Below are 22,349 nucleotides of genomic sequence, written 5' to 3'. Positions count from 1 at the left end.
CATGCCAGGATAATAACATAGCCTTATGTGCTCCCTGTTTCTCTTCTCTTTTACAGCCATTCATGGGAGACAACTACTGTGATGCCATCAACAATCGAGCCTTCTGCAACTATGATGGTGGGGACTGCTGCACCTCCACAGTAAAGACCAAGAAGGTATGCCAATGTTACCCTCCTCCTACCTGCTTCCTCCATGGCTCTCCAGCCTGCTCACCAAGGTCTCTTCTACACAGTAGATGACTTGTTGTTGTGGCTATATTGTTGTTCTCTCTTCAGGCTTACTATCCCTCTAGATTTTTTTAAATCATTATTTCTTTTGTTAGTAGTGAAGCTGCTATCATATACAGGGTGCTAGCTGGTCTTTGCAAAGGTAATCCTCAAAGCTTAGTGTCAGGTGTTGTCTTTTAAATAAAAGACAACACACACTTTAAAAGAATAATGATTAGAGAAGACTAGTCACAGGAGGCTCTACAGTGTGAGTAGTAGCTATGCCGCAATAGCAAGGAAAGGGTCATGGAGATGGTAAGGAAGAGATCATTTAAAGCAAGTGACTAGCTTGTAAATTCTAGAGGGAATATATATATATATATATATATATATATATATATATATATATATATTCTAAGTGATGTATCCAAAGCAGAAGGTAAGAAAACACAGGACACTGGCAACTAGAATGTCTATACCCTGTGAGCACTCTAATATCTGTTTTGTTTTTTTACCTGTAGAATAGGTCTATGAAGGGCCTGGTCTGTGTGTGGGCAGAGGGTTTGCAGGTGTCATTTTTTCTCTTGGCATTAGGACACACACATACACACACACACACATACACACACACAGAGTGGTTCAATTATTTGTACTAAAACAGGAGCATTCGAGCAAGATGCTCATCAGCTACTCCAAAAACTTCTGCTAACTTACTGAGACATGTGGGCACCCAGAGCTGAAAAGCATTCATGTGACAAATGTGGCCATGGAGGAAAAAACCGCTTTGGTGCTGGCAGCCATCTCTAACGTGAGACAGAAGGTCTTTCCATCTCAGAGATGATTTTCTCAAATATTTTGTCATAAAGAACTGTAAACTGGGTCACTAGAGAAGAAAAGAATCAAAGTGACAGCCGAGGACTCAGAGATTGTCCCACATACTCTCCCCATTTTATTACTGGGACATTGAGGCCAGAAAGAGGGTGATTTGTGCCAGATAGTAGAGGAAATGATGCAAGCTTTCTGGCTGCCAACCTAAGCCTTCGGCTATTGTAACAACCTTAAGATAGTTGGTTGCTTTACAAAACCTGTTCAGGCCTCACATTTTAGAGACTGCTGAGCACATACTCAAATCAGAGAGTTCTTAGTGACTGACCAGTAGGAATGCTGGGTACTCTGGAATCCAGTCAGTCCCAAGTGGGCAGTATTTTCACAAAATGCCTGGTTTTTGTGGTTTTGGTTTTGTGCCATTGCTAAAAGACTGAAGATACATGTTTTCTGCCTAATATAGGAGAATAAAAGCAATTTCCTGTTAATAAATTTTATGATTTTTGTCCTAATAATGGAATAATATATATCTCACTCTTTGGGAAGTCCAGAAAGAAAAGAACAGGACAAAATAATCTCTTTCAGTCTGAAGAAAATCATGGTTGCTTTTTGTTTCAAATATTTTTTTTCTTGTTAGACTATTTCACATATTTCTGTAATAAAATCTAGTCATTTTTACCCTCACTCCCCCTCTCCCGTTGAAACCCTTCCTTCTGAATAGGTCTAGCTCCTACTTTCTAGCCTTCTTTTCGTGTGCAATTTCCTGCCTGAGCATGGGTGAGGGTTATTTATTGTAGCAAGGGTAACTTACTAATGGTTATATCACTGAAGAAAATGACATTCCCCTCCCTCCTTTTTTCTAAACATATTTTGTAAGTATTTAGTTTGTTGTGGTAAATCTCCAATCCAAATATGCCCTGGCAATGAAAACACAATTCAATTAATATGAATACATGCTGTGTGCCTAGACTGGGCAGATCTACCGCTACACTACCATCTTCCACATCTATGAGACCCCTTAGAACTTGTGATTTCTCCAGGCCATGTGCTTCTGCTCTACTTTTTTTTTTCATCTTCCTCCTCTTCTGCATCCTCTCCCTCTTCCATTTTCTCCTTCTTCTCTCCCCATCTTCTGCTCCACCTTCCCTTTATCTGCTCAATCATCAGCTCTCCTTTATTTTACAAATTAAAATGGGAAGCAGGTTTACAGGAAATCACCTGAGTGCTGACTCATTCCCTGTCCTCAGCCCCTCACAGGAGAATGGAATTAACATCAAATGTAATTAGCTCCAGGGTTATCCACAACATTAAGTTATGTATATCTCTGTATGTATATCACTGCACTCTGAGTTTGGGTTCTAACTTCTGTTTGTCATAGGAAAATTTATACACATAAATGACCTAACATTTCAGGTATAGTTTTTGCTATGCTGGTGTTTATTAGTCGATTGTGATGTACAGCATTTGTGCTAAGTAACCATTTATTTTAACTCTTATCTTAAACTTTGGAGGTATGTTCATTTCTTTGTGTATGTAAGTACTTTCAGAGATCTACCTGTTCCTTTACAAAATTATTTCTAGGTCAGAATGACTAGAATTGAAGATGTAAGCATTTGTAAGTTTCTTGATGTCTGCTTATAGTGAACATAACCTATCATAATTCATATTTTAGCCCATCGGAATAGTCTGGTTTTTCTTTTAAGTAATATAGTTCTATTTTAAGTAGAAGGTTTTTTTTTTTTTTTTTTTTTTTTTTTTAGAATTTCAACGCTGATTTAGTTCGCAAGTTTGTACCTCTGATTAAAATGATTTTATACTATTATAATTTATAAACCAAACTTATAAAACTATCTGGGAGCCTTCTTAAATATATGACTGTTTTTACAAGAATGTGTTGTGGGGAGGTAAAGTAATGTGACTGAAGTTCACATGTAGACTCCAAGTTGTTATAGTAATTTACTGTGTGTGTGTGTGTGTGTGTGTGTGTGTGTGTGATATCATTTGGTTCTCTGTTCCTGAGTTGGGTGAATCTGCAATAGCTTCAGTCTGCAGAGCCCTGTAGTCTGGGATTTTTCCCATTTGTATCTTCTACTTTCTGCTGCTCTATCCTTCTGGATGAAGCAGTATATTGCATGTGTCCAGACTTTCTTTTCCCAGTGAGATGACCGTTCACTGAGCATCTTCTCTGGACCAGACTGTGTACCCACAGTAGGACTAGATGGATACAACTCTTTTATGCTTGTGAGACTTATCTGTTAGAGAACCTAATAAGAAGCAGTCACACAGTGACAGCCCATCCAGTTGTCTTTGTGAACAATTCAGGACGTGGGGAAGAAAGGTTCCCTGAGGACGTATATTTAGCTCTAAGGGGGAAGAGTGTCCCATTGAAGGTAAATATGGCTCAGGACAGAGTGATGGGGCTCAGTGACCTACAGGTTTGATTAAAGGACTTTCTCGGGGCATGTGTGGCATTGTTATAGTTACTCAACCTATGTTTAACACTTCTCAAAATGTAGATTCCAGAAAGAAGATGGAAAATATCTTACACTAACATCGCATGTCCTCCCTTTTAAATTGCCCAAGGTACTTTCTAAATAAGCTTCATGCCTCAACATCTTGAAGCATCTTTTGTATACACCCAGCTACTCTCTATCGTAGACTGATTTGAAGAGGTAGGAAACAAAACCAAACAAAACCCAAACAATCCAAGGATAGCAAACATCTACATAAATCACCTCATGTGCCAGACTCTCTCCTGGACTCGCCTGTTGCAGAAATTTGAGAATTCTATGAAGATTACTCTGTATTTCCTTCATCTACACTGCCATTCTCTTCTGTATTTATTTTGTAGATATAAAATATTGAGCCAAGACACTTTTTAATCTCCATGTCAACACTGGCAGGTCAATATTATTACCTGTATAGAACAGACAATTTAACTTGACTCCAAATAATTATTAGGCTTGCCCAAGTTCATTTGACCAATGATTGGCAAAGTCTAAATTCAAATCAAGTTCTGTCTGACTCATACATAAGTCTTGCTCTTTCTTCTGCACAGGCTGAGACTCAGACGTCGAAAGTACCTGTGAATAGGGCCTTGTTCTCCCTGCACCTGGGCATGGCTCTCTCAGTTTAGGCTATAGATGTTTTATGGTGTTCCAAGACTGCCAGGGAACCTGGGTGGGGGACCCTCCCTGTGACACATGAAAGCAGCTATCCCACAAGCAGTGTTGCCTAGGTAGTCCCTGACATCCCAGAATGCCCAAGTTGGGGGTTATTCTGTATATACATGGGACAGGAGAAAGTTCTGTTTCTTTCTCCAGCTTCCCCAGTAAGGAACCTCTTACTGGAAAGGAGAGGCTTTCTTGATTTTGTGTATGTCTCTTTCATTATCATCCATACCCTTGTACCCTATCCCTTTCCCTCATCACCCAGTCTTATACACAGAAACTGATCCACAAGGCAGGGTTGCTACAAACAGAAGCATGTGCCTGCTGACCACTTACTATGCAATGAGTTATGGTAGGAATCTTTTGTGCATGCTGTTTCTAGAACTGTCCACAGAGGAAGAAAACAGACTCAGTCAGGTCAAACATGAGGACAAGGTGACAGAGATGTATGTGGGATTAGGATCCCCCACTTCTAGAGAAGTATTTACAGACAGTTGTCTCATTGTCACACATAGTAGTAACTGCTTTTGTCTGGTATTTCACTTCACCAGTATAGTAGCTCTGTTGTAGATGTTGATGAAATTTGGACTTAGAAAGTCTCACATCATCCAGGCAGTAATGATCAGATTTGAGATACAGATCAATGGTACTTTATAAACATGTCACCTCTAACCTTTATGACCATCATTCAATGGGCTTGTGACTTTTCAAAGCATCGTGCATTTTTACTTGTAGCAAGTGTCTTCCTTTATACATATCTGTACACTGTAGGCCCATGATTAAGATAGACTTCCCTAGAAGTAGGTCTTCCCAGTTACTCGGCTCAGTGTGACATCCATGAACTTTTTCTGGTCTTCCTCCTCTACCTGTGTATATACCAGCCTTTACCAACATCCACTGTGTAGTATATCCTGGGCCAGGTTGGCATACAAAGCAATATTGGAAACTTTGATAGCAGGACTTATCCAACTTCCCACCCAGACACTTGCCTTGTAGCATGAGGTAGGCAGGAATGGGTAGGTAGGCCTCCTCTTCTTAAGATGTTGGCTTATTATTCTTGTTGGAGTCACAAGCCTTGATGCAAAGCAGCTGTCCATGATGGCTGCTGTCATTCTTATAAAAATGTAATAATCTTAGTAAGAGAATTTTAGTAAGTTAATGTGTTGGTGATAATATAGCAAATGAGGTGTATGAACAAAGATGTTTAGAGTCTGTTACACAGCAGGTGAGACATTACACTTTCATAAGGCCTTAGGTGAGAGGTTTAAGACAGGAGTAGACACAGGGTGAAAGGAAGATAGAGTGTCTTTGGCAGAGGTCACTGAGTATACCAGAACCCAGATACCAACTAGGGAAAGTGTGAAGGAAGTCACATCTTGCTTTATAAAGGCAGATAAGAGCACAGAGGAAAAAGAAAGAAGCCTAGAGAGATGAGGATTTTACAGCTTAAGCCAGTGTGTCTGATCATTCTCCAAAGGTGATGGGGAAGCACAGCAAGGATTACAAAGCATTGCACCAGCTTAGAGGAGGCACGAATCTTCCTTAGAAGACTGGTATACCAAACTGAAAGGGTTAGTAGAAGAAAACAAGCAGCTAGCCAATCAGAGCATCCCAACCATATGGTGGCTGATGATCACAGATACCAAAGGTGTTTCTCTCCCCCTCCCATTTAAGGTTGGCCATGACATGTTCATGTGGATCAGACACAGAAAGGACTTATAATTTGTTCCTGTGAGGGAATCTAATTATGTTCTCTCAAAAAGTTACCTTCGCTGTCACTGCTATCAGATATCACTCACCACCTCCATCATCTTCATCATGTCACTGTCAATGCCACCATTGACACAAGCAATATCACCATCACCATGCCCAGGAACATTATGATCATTATCACTATCATTTAATGAACACATATTTTGTGGCATTCATTGTGCTGATTTCCTGGATTTCATACTTTAGGGGAAGAAATTCCCTTGATATGATTCTTATTACCTCCATTTTTATTGAAAGAGAAACTGGAGCTCAGAAAAGGAAGTGGTTTATTTGAGAGCATACCTTAAGTCTATTACAGGGCAAAAGCTCTAATCTAAGTTCTCCTTCCATCTCTACCAGTACATTTCCTCCTTATACCTATGTACATTTTATCAATCATGAATAATTTACCCACACTTGAGCACTCTATCCATTCATTGTGTTGTATCAGGCTCTGTACCCATCTCACCCCCAAGAACCATATTGTTTGTATGTGTCATGTCTTTATCTACTTGGCTTGTTAACTATTTATATGTACACTGTATAGTCCTGGAGATTCGGGGAGATACAGTGACTAACACAAGGTACCATAATGTAAGTACCTTGCTATGGGGCAGCAGAACTAAATCTTTCAGTCTGTCAATGAAAGATACCTCTCAGACTGTTAACAAAGGATACCTCTTGTTTCCTTAACACACACACACACACACACACACACACACACACACACACACACACACACAGAGAGAGATCATATTTTGCCCACTACCTCCCTGTTGAGTATGAGTCAGAATCTAGCCCTTGACTGTCTCCCAGCTTGAGACAAGAGCCACAGCCAGAGCTTTGTGGTACATTTGCCCAAGCTGCATGTCTAAGCCATCCACACCCATGGATGAATGGGCAGCTGACCCAGATGGAGAAAACCCAGGTCTGAGCACCATCCTCTAGCCAAGAAGAAAAGAGTGAGAATCCTCCCTTGACTCATTGACTCAAGTCTTGTTAATGGAGCCTGGCATGAGAAAACACAGCTACATGGTTATTGGGCATCTTCAAATATTATCTGGTCACCATGGTGTGTGGCAGGTTTTCAAGAGAGGCAGCAAAGAAGGGACTCTAGATAGGGATTCAGAAACTGGAAATCAGGCTTGTAGTTCTTACTATATCGAACTGTGATTCTTGTCCTTAGTCCTAGGGATCTTTTTCATTGAGATGAGTTTTGACTCCTGTTCTTGCTTTTTGGGGGACATGGACATGGTACTGAGAAATGATGATAAACACAGATGCATGTTCCTGGCCACCTGCCAGCTAGTGACTCACTTCTTTGCATCTTAGTTTCCTCTAAGGTATAAGACAGGGATGGTAAGAATAGCTACCCTATTAGGGTTGCTGGGAAGCATAGAATGAGATAATGAACGTTGAGAGTAGCTCAGGGCTAGGTTCATCATAAAGAACAAAGGTCTAAGAGCTGGTTTGGAGAGGAGCTGATTTCATTGACTCTCACCAGAACATCGTGGAAAGTTTATGAAGCCATCATCTCTCAGTTGGAGCCTATAAGTGAATACAAAACTTCTACCATGGTCTCATTTTTAATATACCTACATTTAAAGAACACAATAAACACAAAAAGGTGTTGGATTCCCTTTAGAACCCAAGCCTTCTCTACTTTTATCATATTCTAATTATATTCCCTAATGTTTACTTTCAGATATATCTGTTTAAGAAATGTTAAAACTTCCAAGGTTGGCCTTGCTAGGATGGAGATTAGAAGTTTTATAAGCAGACTAGTGTGAGAATTAGCTGTTTCCAGAGCTCTGCCTGCCAATGACTTTGGAGAAGTTAATGGAACTAAAGAGGGTAGAAAAAAAAAAAAAAAAAAAAAACCAAAACAGGCAAGGCAGAGTTTGTTCGTAAAATTCTTTGTTTCTAGTTTCTAGGCAAGAGGTATGGGTACCCCCAGTGGGAGAAATCTTGCCTAGCCTGTATAAGACCCTAGACTTAATGAAACACACACACACACACACACACACACACACACGAGCTACATTCATTACCCTTTTTTTTTTCTGGATAAGGTTTGCTTTCCTATTTTTCCATACTGAGAAATATTTTCAGTCATAGTGGATGATAGGCCATAAGGATCAATGCTTACTCTACAAATCAGGAAAGTCCATGATGTGTGCTAGTTATCTGCTTGTGCATCCATGAGCGCATCTACTGATGATTCTACTCAAGGCTATCACTTGGCTAAGATTAAGTTCAGCACTAGCCCCTCCTCCTTTTCAGACTGAGCAGACACACAAGTGAGAAGCAATTCTGTGTAAGAGGAGTGTAAAAATAATATGCTCTGATATCCTAAGACCAAAGAATAGGGGTATGAGACTTGAGATAAGACATGTGGAAGGGTAGTTGGGACAGAGAAAGCTGAAAAGCTAAAGACTTAAATATGGGAAAATATTTGGATTGTTTAAAAACTCTGTAAGTGAATACACCACAGGGCAGTGGGAGAAAGGTGCAGGTGAGGTCTGAGAATTATGCAGTCCTCAGATGACATCAGGCCTTAAGCTTAGGGTGGAGCTATTGAATTTTCTTCTAAGAGACAGAATTTGCCAAATACTCGGATGTGTGGGACACAGATATGAAGTTGCCCTGGCCAAACATAGCTCTGTGGGAAAGAGTTACCAGGAGAGTATAGAGAAGCCAGTAAAGGTTAACTGGAAAGTTTTAAGGACAGAATTTGAGTGAGGTCAGGAGAAAGGGTTGAGTGAGGGATGGACAAGTTTAAGACAATGTCTGGATGGAGTTTGGAAGAAGGTAAGAAGAGGCTGGGAAGATGGTGGCATATGTGAGTGAAAAGGCTGTCTCTGTATGTCTTATTCCTCACTGACCATACCCTACATGTTGGGCCATGTTCTGGGAAATTCTGTGTGGTTCCTTACATGAGATATTGATGTTTTTTAAATCTCTGTTTCATACATGTTGAAACTATGGACTATGGCAGAGAAAGAATTTGCCCAAACTGTTTAGTGAGCATGAAGCAAAGACAGTCCAGGCCTTTGGGCTGTCATCATGGTCCTCTCTAGACTAGGTCAGCAATTGGAGTTTGTCTGAGATCCTTATTTACTTTCTTCACCAGGGAGAAAGAGATTTCTCTTTGTATATTTTCCAGTTCTAACATACTTCTGAAGATGAAGAGAGGGTGTGGAAAATAAGTCTGAAAAATACTCTAGGAAGAATTTTTGAAAATGTTTTGTTTTGTTTTGTTGTTTGTTTTGTTTTGCTGCAAATTCTTAGAGGATAGGACGTAAATACAAAGAAGGAAAAGGATGTGAGTGTAAAGATAAAACCAGGTGCTCAGTAGGAAAAGACTGAAACTGACTAGCACCAAGTCCGTTTAATTGAAATGTAATATGAAGAGATATCTTAGACATGGGAGGGGCCACGGGGCAAATAAAGAATAACTCACTCTTTCTTTGGCTTAGACTCTAAGAAAACAATTCTGAACAATACTGACCCAATATATCTCAGTATCAAAGAATTATATTAATTCATTAATTAATTGCATAAATTAATATAAGATGTGTTGGTGTATGGGTAATATATGTACATAAATATACATCTGTATAATTGATAACTTATTTTATCAGGCCCCATGCTAGATACTTTTCTTTAGCTATTTCATATATGCCTTATCACAGTGTTAGAAGATACAAGGATGTATTTCCACTGTTCTTATTTAATGACTGAGTTTGTTAAGACTTCAGAAATTGTCACATATTCAATGTTCCCCTGAGATAGGTGAGAAAGAGAAGCTAAGGTTAATACTTAAATTTAAATTATTGAAAATATTTCAAGTTGGAGATTGGTTGATAGTTATGGAGGAGAGAGAGGAGAGAGAGAGAGAGAGAGAGAGAGAGAGAGAATATTAGTTCACAAGTACATGATAATAAAGGAGAGAAAGATGCTCTCAGAGACAATTGTGAGCACTTGGAGACGAATGAGGTCATTAAATCCATCTGCGCAGATGGGGGACCCTCTGGGGAAAGTTATAAGCAAATGTCATGATGCAATACGGTGCAATCGACTTGTGTTAGTTCAGGCTGGGACTCCAGCAGGGACTGCACTGTGATCTGTGGAAAGATGGATCATGTGCCGGATGGGGAAGACACTTGCTCTGTTGGGCTTTTCCTACCACTTTCTAGAAAGGCTAGCCAGCCCAAGGTCACAGAACACATGAAGGGATGGACTGGAAATGGAACTTTGGCCTCACACTTTTTCTTATGCTAAAATATGTTTCCAAGAAGGGTCCTCCCAACAAATTTAATTAGAACTTTTATGTAAAATGCCCCTTGCTCAGGACTTGAGGCCCCATCCAAGGTCACACAAAATCGTTTTATGCACTCTTTTGATTTCATTTTTCTCCACAAATCAAATATACTACTGTGTATAGAAAGTTTTGTTCTTTTAAATGGCATTTTCACTTCCTTAAATTTGTTCATCACAGAAGTTTTGTTAGTTAGATAATCCATTGTACAATGACCCTAAGAGACTGCATCAGTACTCATTATTTTTACCCATGTTGCTCAGCCCATGGAGTTTACTCAGTTCCTTCTAAGGTGCAGACATGAGTAGTTTGCCAAACTTTAAGAAGGAGATGGATCATTTACTTTCAGGAAATAGTCCCTTTTATTGGTTTCAATTTCATCCTTGGTAAAATGTTGATTGTTGAATCAACATTTGGTTGGTAAAATGTTGAATGTATATAGTTGTAAAAGGGAAAAAGAATCAGTATTTTCCTATCTGAAAAGTCCATTCCCTGACAGAGGTACTTCTTCAAATGTAATCTGTTATGATAATAACCCTTGTATTAAGGGGAAAGGTTATTGTAATGCTATCAAAAATTAGAACTGTGAATTGAACTGGAATATATTTTTCAAATCTAGTGACTGCCCCCTTCCTTCTTATCACCTCTCTGAAAATCAGACCGAAGCATCTGATTCATTCTTGATTTTTATCTCTGCAGGTCACTCCCTTTCCTATGTCCTGTGACCTACAAAATGATTGCGCCTGTCGAGACCCTGATGCCCAAGAACACAGCCGGAAAGATCTTCGGGGATATAGCCATGGCTAAGGAAAGACAGGTGTCAAAGATTTCCCAATGCCAGGACCCGCATCCCTCTGGTATTGATTTCACAGTCTGCTGCTCAATGAAATGGCCTCTCCACACCAGGGATCCTTAGCACCCAACCGGTCTGCCTTTAATTTCACCCAGGAAGGACCAACTGTGGGGCAATGAACTGAATCTCACCATGTTGAATGATGGAGTGGAATACTATCCTGTAGTTTAAGATGGATTGAACACATGGCATGTAGTCCCAGAGCCTCTAAAAATTCTTTCCATTTCTCAAATGACCATAGCCCAAAAGAACAACAAAACTGTGTGTATCAAGGAGTATGCACATCTGTGGTTGGTACACAGGCATACATGCACACCCATGCCAATGTCTGTGTGAGGGCAGAAAACAACTGGAAAAAAAAGAACAAAATCCAAAAAATTCAATCTTTCATTTTCCAAGCTCCCAAGGAACACTGTCTTTGGGAGAGGTGGTTTATAGAAATTAAGACCAAGTACTGAGAAGCCAATACATCTCAGATTCTAAGGCTCAGAATATTGTAGAGTGCTTTGGGACTGGAAGTGAAATGGTTGTAATCACCAACCTTCTAGGGAACTAGGGCTTCCTAAATGGCAAATATTCCAAGGTGTGCAAAGCTCCCCAATTTTTTTTGCTGCCATGGGGGTTTTGTTCCAACACCAGGGTGCAAGGTTGAGTTGGAAATGGCTTAGGACTGCAGAATTAAGGTATTCTATCAGCTCCCTGCTTGAGGCTTGAGGTCTTCATACCCCTTCCAGATTCCACCCATTTTCCAGATCTGACCTTGGGACCACATTTGCTGCTACTCTTCCTGCTGCTCTGTCCAATACATTGAGTGCCCTAAGATGATAGAACTAGGTTAGAACAAACTCCATATAACCAAGTAGACTGCCTCAAAAGTGATTCATATTTTCCCACAGTTCCTCACTTCTTGCCCATCTATAAGAAAAAATATCCTTCATGGGCTTGTCTTTCATGAGTAGACTTCTCATTCTGGGAAAGAGTTGAGGGATGCCAGATGCTGGAACCCTTCTGGAAAGTCCAGAATATCTAAGCCAGTGTTAGATTTTCTAATCAAGTGGAACAGTGTTAAATTTGGGAATGCTGGAGCTACCCAGAGACTGTTGGAATAGCAAGGACTTAAGTTACTGTCCTTATCCCAGTCTTCCTAGCTCTCTAGGCTAGAACAAGCTTTGGTCTTGAGACTCCCACTATTACTCCAAGCAGATAGAGTTGTGAAACATCTTGGATATTGGCAATGTAGACTGTATACTAGAAGAACATAGAAGGGAAGCCCTGGAGATCCAGACTGAGTACCCAACATAGTCATCACATTTTCCACATAATTTTTCAGATGTTAGGACATCTTTCCACATTCATTGTTGGGCACCACTCCTTCCCCTCCCATATTTAGTCTTTAAATGTTAAGAGGAAATGAGTCAACTGTACATGGAAGCCAGCAATATATGCAGGGCCTTTTTTCCTGCCTCTTTTCATACCTATGTATATACTCTGAATTAATATGGGAAGAGTTAACACAGGATGATGTGGATAGAATAGCTAACTTTGACATAATTTATGAAAGGTGGGGCAGGGAAGCAATGATATGGACGATCTAAATGAATTATATAACAGAAAGATGACAGTACATCAACTGATCTCATCTAGTGGAGATAACCAACCAATAAAACAACCAATAGAACAGAATGCAAAATGCCAGCCCATGTGTAGCCACACTGCATCTAAGGCATTAATTGTTCAACTCTCACATCCCTTTTTCTACTAGGACCAACACTAACTTAGCCAACTGTGTTTTCATACTATGACAAATAGCTTTTTCCTGCTGATCAAGAACATTTTAAAAGGTAGCTATTGACCATCTGTGGTCCATAATATCACAAAATGTACCAAGATGGTTTTTCACTGGTACCCACAATTATGGATATAGTGCTTATACTATGCAGCTTGTCCTGTCCTTTGGCCTCTGAGGTTGAAGTCTAGAGTGGAGAAGTGGCCACCAACACGATGGTCAAGCACTTTGGCTCCTCCAAAAGCATATCTCATAGTGCATTTTCCCCTGGGATTTCTTGGACCAATCTTTAGCAAAATATAAGAACATTTTTTTTTTTAGTAGCCGGCCCAAACATCTCTCCAAGATCCTCAAACTTTTATCAAGCCTTCAGATTCCTCTTTTGCTCTGATGTGCTGTGTCAGCTTAGAAGGGACAAGCAAAAGAGTCACCACAGGGCCATCCCTCCAGATAAGTAATCCAGAAACCTCCAAAGACCCAAAGATGACATTATCAATAGGAGAGTTGTAGAAACTAAGAAAGACCACAAGAACTTCTCCCAGTCAATCCTCATCCAAACCCTGTCTTTGGTCTCACTGTCATCTGCTCTTATACTTTCCAGCTGGGCAAAGATTCCTGGAGGCTGGCTGTTAAGATTCATAGGCTGAATTGGGGGCGGGTGGGGGGAGCTTTCCAGGAAGAGTCCCATCCAGTTTTCTTCTCACCGCCATTCAAGCCTGTTATGAACAAATTCATATTTGCTGAGCCTAATAGATAAAAGAGGCTACCCAGTTGGTAGCCTGCCTCATGCCCACAAGGGATGTGTAATTCATAAGGTCTTCTCAGACCTTAGTGCAGGACAGTCAGCTGTATTTTTTCAATGCACTGATTCCCAGTTTCATTTTCTTCCTGAGAATAAACTCCTTGTCACATCTCCTCAGTCATCTGTTTTGGACAATGGGATAATCAGGAGGAGGCGGGTCTGAAGCACTATTGTACATCCACAGCTTAAGGGGCCCTAAAGCACTTGGGAGTTCTGCAGCTGAAGCAGTATGTCTGTTAGCAGCAAGGAAGCAACGATGAGATGGACAGTTCTCTGAGCCCCATCTGGGGAACTGTTCCAAACCGCAACACACTGTCTGCCCGGAGGACTTGCATTACCCCCTAGATTTTGTGCCAACAGCCTCATGAGGGAAGTCAGTCAGTCCTTGGGAAGTCAGTGTGGGTAGGTGAGGTGGGGTGTGAAGCAAAGGAGAGATTAACAGTCTTAAATAGCAGGCCTTTGCAGAAGGAGGGAATCAGCTGCTGCTCTTGGCCTTAGCACACTGGACCTCTGCCGAGACTTTTCTGTCTCATTCCCACGTTGGCCAATGCTTAAATGCTATTTGTTGAAAATAATTCTTTGGGACAGATTTCAGCTACCTCCCTTCCAGGTTTGATTTAACTTGGTTGTAACTGTCAATTTGTTAAAGGTCTTACCTGTGTGGATTTTTTAAAAAAGAAATAAATAGAAAAAGACATGAAAGAAAAGAAAAGAACAGGAAGGAGAGCATGTTAACCGTTTCAGTGTGTGTGTGTGTGTCTGTATCTCTGTGTCTTTGTGTGTGTGTGTGTGTGAGAGAGAGAGAGAGATATTTTTTTTTCTGAAACTACTTCAAGTGAGAAAATAAATACAAAGAATTGAAGGTGACAAAGCTGTAAAGACCGAAATTAATAGGAGACAAAGTGATTAAAAGGGACTGAAATGCATGGTGAAAACCTAAGAATATAGCCCTATTTTTATGCTTCCTTGAGGACACTATTCTATAGACTGAGTAGGTAGAGATGACATAGAGATTTCTCCAGAGGACTTAGAGTGGGATTCTATGGCACTGACTAACATTTGCTGAACATTGTGGTAGGTCCAGGAAGTAAGGCATTTTGCCCTTGAGTTATTGTTAGCTAAGCATTGGTTCATTTCTTTAGTGACTGTCCATGGTAAAGGGGATGCGGGAGGGTTTCATATTGATTTTTTACCAAATATTAAGGAAAGAAACTGTGTCTCTTTGTCATTTTTACACTATAAGATATTTTTATTTGCCAGTATGGCACTCAGAACCACACTGCACAGCTCCATTCTTAAGTAGCTGTTTCATGACCATGCAGGGGATCCTGTTGAATACTGAGAAAGAAAACAAACCGAGCAAACAACTAAATAGAGAACAAGATTTCTGAAACACCTCCTTTTGTGATTTATTCAAGTTTTTCCAAATGTCTAGCTATCATTTCCTCTGTAAAAACAATGTAATAATGATCAAGATAGAGGTTTATGTATGTGGCACAAAGCTCCAGAATTCTTTTCTCCAGCCTTCAATTTACTCAGTGATCTTGGAGAAGTCATCAAATTGCCTCCATATTTGCCTCAGTTTCTCTTGCTGAAAAATGGGGATAAAACTAGTTACCTACCTCACAGTGGGAGGATCATGAGGCCCTGAGGATATTACATGGACTGTCCAATCTGTAGAAGACACTGCACAGCCTGAGGCAAAGTTCATAGGCTTTCTTTCTTTCTTTCTTTCTTTCTTTCTTTCTTTCTTTCTTTCTTTCTTTCTTTCTTTCTTTCTTTCTTTCTTTCTTTCTATTTCATAAAATGCACAGGCTCATTGCCCTTTTCAGAATCAGGGAGTGGTTGATCAACATTTCAAGGCACAAAGCTGGAAGGCCTGGGTTACCATCCACCTTAATGAGTGTACTGGGGAATATTTACTCTTCAGATAAGTTTCCCCTGTGTTATTCTAGCCTTTACCAATTCAATGATTTAATCAAAATTCAATGGCTTCCTACAGTGTAAAAGTCAGTCTACTGTCATCAAGCTAATATTGGGGGGCATGTTTCCAATTTACAGAGTAAGAGGGTCTGGCATCTCTTCTCCAGTAGAATCCTCACTTCTCAGACTTAGTTTCCACATCATCTGATTCATTAAGAGAAGAGATAACATTCTGAGTGCAAGTTGGGCTTCTTAAACTTCACACCAGCAGCCAGTGAGGAGAACTTTGAACAATTATTGAGTTGCTTTCTTGGGTCTCTATAATCAATAACCTATCTGCAGATATCTATCTATATAAAGATATTATATATAAATAAAAATTTACATATATATGCACATGTATATATAGCTGTACATATACGTGTGTATATATATACTTAAATGTAATATTTACAAAACTGTGATCTCGTCTAGAGAAAATGTATTCATATTACAAACTGCTCTTCCATATTTATGTATCATATTATACCTTTTTATTACTGTCATAATTATTGAGGGTATTTCTTATTATTATGATGTTAGAATCTGTTTAGCACCTTCTGGAAGCAATCAAAAATATGACTTTTCATTGAAGTGCTTAGAATCTGTTCTCATGAGAAATCTACTGGTCTACTGTAAAACAAACAAACAAAAATTTAAAAAAAAATGAAAGAAAGGAAGAAAGAAGGAAACAAAAAAGAAAGAAAGAGAAAAGAAAGATTAAAGTAAAGTAAACAGCAAAAACTAAATACAACCCTGTTCTTCTTCCTGTACCTCATGCGCAGAAATGTGCTGCTCTTGTTTTGGGTTATTTTTCCTGTTCATGTGTTTTTATGGATCTAAGTTAAGTCTTTCAGCAATATATAAAAATGTAAATAGTTAACTTTATTTATTAAGAATGTCATCTTTTTTAATTTATATTTACACGATGGTTCATCTAATTTATTTTTTCTATAAGGTTTAAAATACTCAAACATATTTTTCTGTTCATGGTATTTTTTATGCTCTTCTCATGGATTTGTGTTTCCATACTGTTTTCTCTGGTCTCAATTACAGGTTAGATCTGACACACACACATACACACAAATAATGTCAAAGACGAATATTTTGCCACTGTTGATTACTATACCTTAAAGTTCTATATTATGAAAATATATAATAGCTTGTCTGCTTCAGCATGTTGTTGTGTGGTTTTTGACTGTTATAGTCATATAGAATGGTCATGCGCGTACTCACACAAACACCCTCACACACACATGCAAACACACCCATGAAATAACATAAAAGGAAACATGTGAGCTTATAATAAAAAAAATCAATAAGAAGCATGAAATTGAATTCAATATATATCAAGTGCTCTATATAACTCCTGAAAAGTATCTATATTTTGTACATGCAATAACTGGCAAATATACATTATAATATATTTCCATTCTATGACACTAACGTATATACTCCTTATCCTTATATACTGCTATTTGGACTCTGTCTTCAACAATATACTCTGAGAATATTTTTATTTTCATAACAAAAACACCCAAACAACAAAAATGAACACAACCTGTGTTCTGGATGTCACACTGTCATTGTAATCCTGAGCTCACTACAGAGGTTGATACTACACAAATCCTGCAGAAATCTGGGTCCTTCAAGATTACATCCTGGATCAGGGATTGAGGGGCTGGTTAGGATGCCTCTCTCCCTAAGGAGCTATTGGCAGTTGATGGTTACAGGGACAGAGAGATATCATTTTCTTCAGTGTTGTAAGAACTGGCAAGGGGCCCATGCTCCTTAACCCTCTGTCCAAGCTCGTCGAAGCAAACCTCATTAAATAAATGTGAGGACCAACAATATCCACAACAACAACAAGTGAGAAAACTAACTAGGAAGAAGGGCATATGCAGAGTCGGGGAGGGGAGAGAGAGTGAGGCGTGGATGGGATCACCACACAATGTATATGTATAAAGTTTCAAAATGATGTTATGTGAAAAATAATAAATTAAAAAGTATGAACACTTAACTAGCCAGTCCATCGTGTGAGCCTCCAGTGAGACTGAATATTGCTGCTTTCTCTCTATCTAGGCCATTTTCTTGTTCATCCATCCCCAGCCAGTAAGTAGTTATGCAGTCTCTGGAAAGATATTAAATTGTTTTAAAGTTCTGTTTTGCTATCTGTGAAATGAAAATAAAATATCAACTTCATAATATTCTTGAGTTCTTTTTTGAAGATAAGTTTTTCCGTGAATGAGAACATTATTGGACATGGGTTGCATTGGCTCTTGTCAGGTTGAGACCAAAGCTGCTTATGACAAGTACCAATAACATATTAATTTTACTGTTGATCTTTTTTTTTAAAAAAAAGAATAAGAACAATATACCTTGAAGACACGATGCTTGCATAGGCATCTCAATAACAGCGGCACTGTACACTGAGCTGTTGACTGTCAGCTCAAAGTATGTTTTTGTGTACTGATGCTTAAGATCTTGAGTTTTGTACAAAAAGAATTGTTTGAAGGAACATCCATTGGAATTAATTTTGAGATCATGATAAGGTAAATCAGGACTACCCACAAGGTATTTTTGAAATCATTAAAATACAATAAATATATCAAGAATCACGGGGGAAGCCACTAAACCAACCAACAAGAAACATTGCTCAATGCTCCTCTACTCCACAACTAGGTTTGATTGTCTCTTTCCAAGACAGGTGTTCTCTGTGTATCCCTGGCTGTCCTGAGACCAGTCTGGCCTTAAACATTGAGATTTAACTGCCTATGCTGTGATTAAAGGTACACCATCAGGCCAGGATCCTTAACTAGTTTTTAATGATAAGGTTCGTGTGGCATATTTTCTGCTCTACAGTTATATTCAATTCACTATGAAAAGAAAATTATAAAATAAAATTTATAGGATGACTTCCTAAGTAGAAACAAATATTTCCCAAGTAAAAAGGTTATACTCAATGGTGTTGATATAGCTCAATATTCTGCAGAATTTTGTCTGAAGAGACAAAACTTCTTTGTGAGCTCTAGCTTACAAAAAGTTAAGAATGACTTCTTTCTAACCCAAGAGAAAGAGAAGAGGAGGGGAAGAAGGCGGAAGAGAAGCCAAGTGCAGAGTTAACTGCTTCTTTATGGCATTTAATGGGGATATGGCTTCAAATCAGGCAAAAGTGTTTATCATTTACAGTGAAAGCACAAGATTGGGGTGCATTCTGTGATGCTATAATGACATTAGTAAATTACTGAGTGGCAGGCATCAGAACTGAGGATAAAAACACAGCCTGTCTGATATTCAACTCAGGGACCCTCCATCTTTTGAGTAAATGTTTTAAACACCCAAGGAACAAGGTTTAAACTGAAAGTCAATGTTGCTATGAAAGGAACCAAGTCCAGGGACAATCTGCCCTGTGACTTTGAGCAAGTCCCTTGCCTTTGTGAAGACAGAAGGAGCTGCTAATGAGAGAATGCAGGTGCTGTGATTAAGCAAATGAGACCAGCAGGTGCATCCATCATCCTATGAAGGATTTTAAAAGTAAAGCAAGAGCCCCCTGGCACAGATACTGAAGATTTGCAGCTCAGGCTTCATGGCTGCCTTGTCTGGCCTCAGTGGGAGAGGCTTCACCTAATCCTGCAGAGACTTGATGGGCCACGGTGGGAGGATACCAGGGCGCACCTTCTCAGAAGAGAAGGGGACAGGGGATGGGGGTGTGTGTGAAGGAAGAATGGGGCAGCAGAGTTTGGGATGTAAATACATAAATAGAATAATGCACTTAAGGAACTGAAAAAGACTGAGATACTAGATATTTGAAATTTCAATTTCCTGCCTGGTAAAGGATGTGATTACATAAAGTCATCTTTAGTGTCTTGAACATTCTACAATTTAGGATATAGAGAGAGTGAGACGAGATCATCAAGATTTGGAAAATCAATAAATGTTCTTTTGCTCATATGGCTCAGTATGTAGAGTGTCAACTACCACACGGAAAGCCCTGGGTATGATTTCTCCATTACATAAAACCTGTCTCATTAAACAATCCAAACCAAATAAAATAACTATATAAACACAGTTAGTGATCTGACAAGGGGTGTATCATGATGAGGTCTCAGTAGGAGGAAGGCTTTGGAAAGGTCTGAAAAAGAAGCTGGGATCACAGCGTATTGTATTATCCTGAGCACTACTCTACCTCTCTCATCAAAACTGGGGTGTCCTAGGGAAACGATGAACAGTTGAAATGAGGTGTCTAGCAAAGGGGTATGGGAGGTACTCGCGAAATACTATGTGCCAGTCCCACTGCCCTCTACTCTTCTCCATTCCAACTCTGACTTGCACAATAGTAAGTATGCAGCAGAAAAGGAGGTGGGTAGGTGAACAGGTAGGTGTCCTACAAAGGTCTCAGCTCCTTGGTATTTACATGGAGAACTCTTGCATCACTTTTATATCACCAAAATAGATGCTCTACCATTCATTTTGCTTGTTTCCATCTCTAAGAAACTAGCCAAATCTTGGCCACAAGCCAAACATTGAATAGGTCTAGAGTGAAGACAAATTTGAAAAGAAAGTGAAAAATAAGCACAATTCCATAGTTCCTGGAACGCGTATCCAAGGGGTAACAGGAAAAGCAGGCACAGACACAGTATCTCTTTCTTTCATATGTGGAAGTGGATTAGTGTTGGCTTTTAATTCTAACAGAATACCGTGATTGTAGGAATCACAAGAGTCAGGCTTGCAGGCGAGAGAGAATGAGGATCAGAGTTTCACTGACTGTTTTCATAAATAATGAATTCACACCCTCCCAAATCAAACCCTAATCATTTTGAGATTTATACAGTATAGTCCAGACTTTTTCTTGTCAAATTTTGAGTCTATTTAAAACAAAAACCTAAGTTGATATTCAAATACCACAAGGATGGAAGCCACGGAAGCTTAATATCAGCAGAAGCTGACTGATAGCCATTGTAATGCTGGGTCAGGATGATGTCACAGGAATCATCTAGGCTTTACTATCTGATCTTAGAGGTCAGCACTCAGCTCACTGGCATGCAGTATGTTTGTGTCCATGGCAGTGTTTTAACTAGAAGAAGCAAACCAGGCAGTGTTTTAACCAGGAGACGTGGGCAAGGATAAATGATCCAGGCAGAGATAATAATGCATACCCATCCAATATAAAAGAGTGAAATCAGGTGTGGCTGTACAAAAACCAAGCAAGTGTTAAGCTCACCAGAGCCTATGGTGAGTAAAAGGACTAAGAGGCCACACTGGGAAGGAAAGGTTAAGAGGTAATGTCAGAGAGTTATAGAGAGACCAAATGGTTAAGCATGTTTTAGTTTGAGTTTCTCCAGAAGGCAACAAAAAGATTGAAATGCACAGGGTTTATCTGTATAAGTGACCTTACAATCAGCATTGTTTTACAGCAGTTTCTACCAAGAAAGCAATCCTCAATATCAGCCCCCCCCCCGTTTTTCTGTGCTAACAATTCAGGGAGCAATTTTTATGTTTTTAATTGGTTATTTTATTTACATTTCAAATGTTTTCTCCTTTCCAGGTCTCCCATTCAGAACCTCCCATCCCATCCACCCTCCCCTGACTCTATGAGGGTGCTCCACCACTCACCCACTCCTGCTCTCCTACCCTGGCATTCTCCTACACTGGGGCATTGAACACTCTCAGACCCAAGGACCTCTCCTCCCACTTATGACCAACAGGGCCATTCTCTTCCACATATGTGGAGCTCCAAGGGGTCTGGACTGTTGACACTGTTGCTCCTTCCATGGGGCTGCAAACTCCCTCACCTCCTTCAGTCCTTCTCCAACTCCTCCATGACTGGGCACAGTCTGATGGTGGGCTGCGAGCCTCCGTATCTGTATTTGTCAGGTTCTGACACAGCCTCTCAGAAGACAGCTATATCAGGCTTCCATCAGCAAGCATTTCCATGCATCCATAATAATTTCCGGGTTTGGTGGCTAAATATGGAATGAATCCCCAGGAGGGACAGTCTCTGGATGGCCTTTCCTTCAGTCTTTGCTCCCCACTTGGTCTCTGTATTTCCTCCTGTGAGTATTTTGCTCATCCTTCTAAAAAGCAAGGAGGCATCTACATTTTGGTCTTATTTCTTCTTGAGCTTCATGTGGTCTGTGAATTATGCCTTGGGTATTCCAAACTTTTGGGTTAATATCCACTTATCAGTGAGTACATACCATGTTTGTTCCTTTGTGACTGAATCACCTCACTCAGGATGATATTCTCAAATTCCATCCATTTGTCTGCAAATTTTATGATGTCCTTGTTTTTAATAGCTGTATTCCATTGTGTAAATGTATCACATTTTCTGTATCTATTCCTCTGTTGAGGGACATCTGGGTTGTTTCCCGCTTTTGGCTATTATAAATATGGCTGCTATGCACATAGTGGAGCATGTGTCCTTCTAATATGTTGGAGCATCTTCTGGGTATATGCCCAGGAGTACTTTCCTCCTTGGGTCACAATACTCTTGAGTTCTGTTGAAGCTTGAACCTACAAATGCTGGAGGAACTAAGACATTTTCATCACAGGGTTCTGGCCTCTTCATGACTGTCAGGTCTCTGACCTTAACATGTGTTCAACTATATTAAAAGTTCCTAGGCTCCACTCATGATTTGCTTCACTGGCTATGGTGCAGTAGTACACATGAAT

General features: G+C 39.7%; 1 protein-coding gene across 2 annotated transcripts in view; it reads left to right on the top strand.

The window, feature by feature from the left end:
* The window catches only part of Pappa (pappalysin 1), a 242,584-nt gene extending 226,597 nt beyond the window's left edge, over window positions 1–15,987 (top strand). For both annotated transcript variants that reach the window (XM_021160402.2, XM_085839245.1), the window contains 2 exons: window positions 57–155; window positions 10,974–15,987. In XM_021160402.2, the coding sequence (XP_021016061.1) occupies window positions 57–155; window positions 10,974–11,081 (207 nt within the window). In that variant the 3' untranslated portion in view covers window positions 11,082–15,987. The remainder of the gene's footprint in view (window positions 1–56; window positions 156–10,973) is intronic.
* Window positions 15,988–22,349: the final 6,362 nt, after the last annotated feature.

This window comes from Mus caroli, unplaced genomic scaffold, assembly GCF_978045245.1.
Source record: "Mus caroli unplaced genomic scaffold, Mus_caroli_1 scaffold_6, whole genome shotgun sequence".
Taxonomy (NCBI): Eukaryota; Metazoa; Chordata; class Mammalia; order Rodentia; family Muridae; genus Mus; species Mus caroli.
This window is presented reverse-complemented; position numbering and strand designations above follow the sequence as displayed.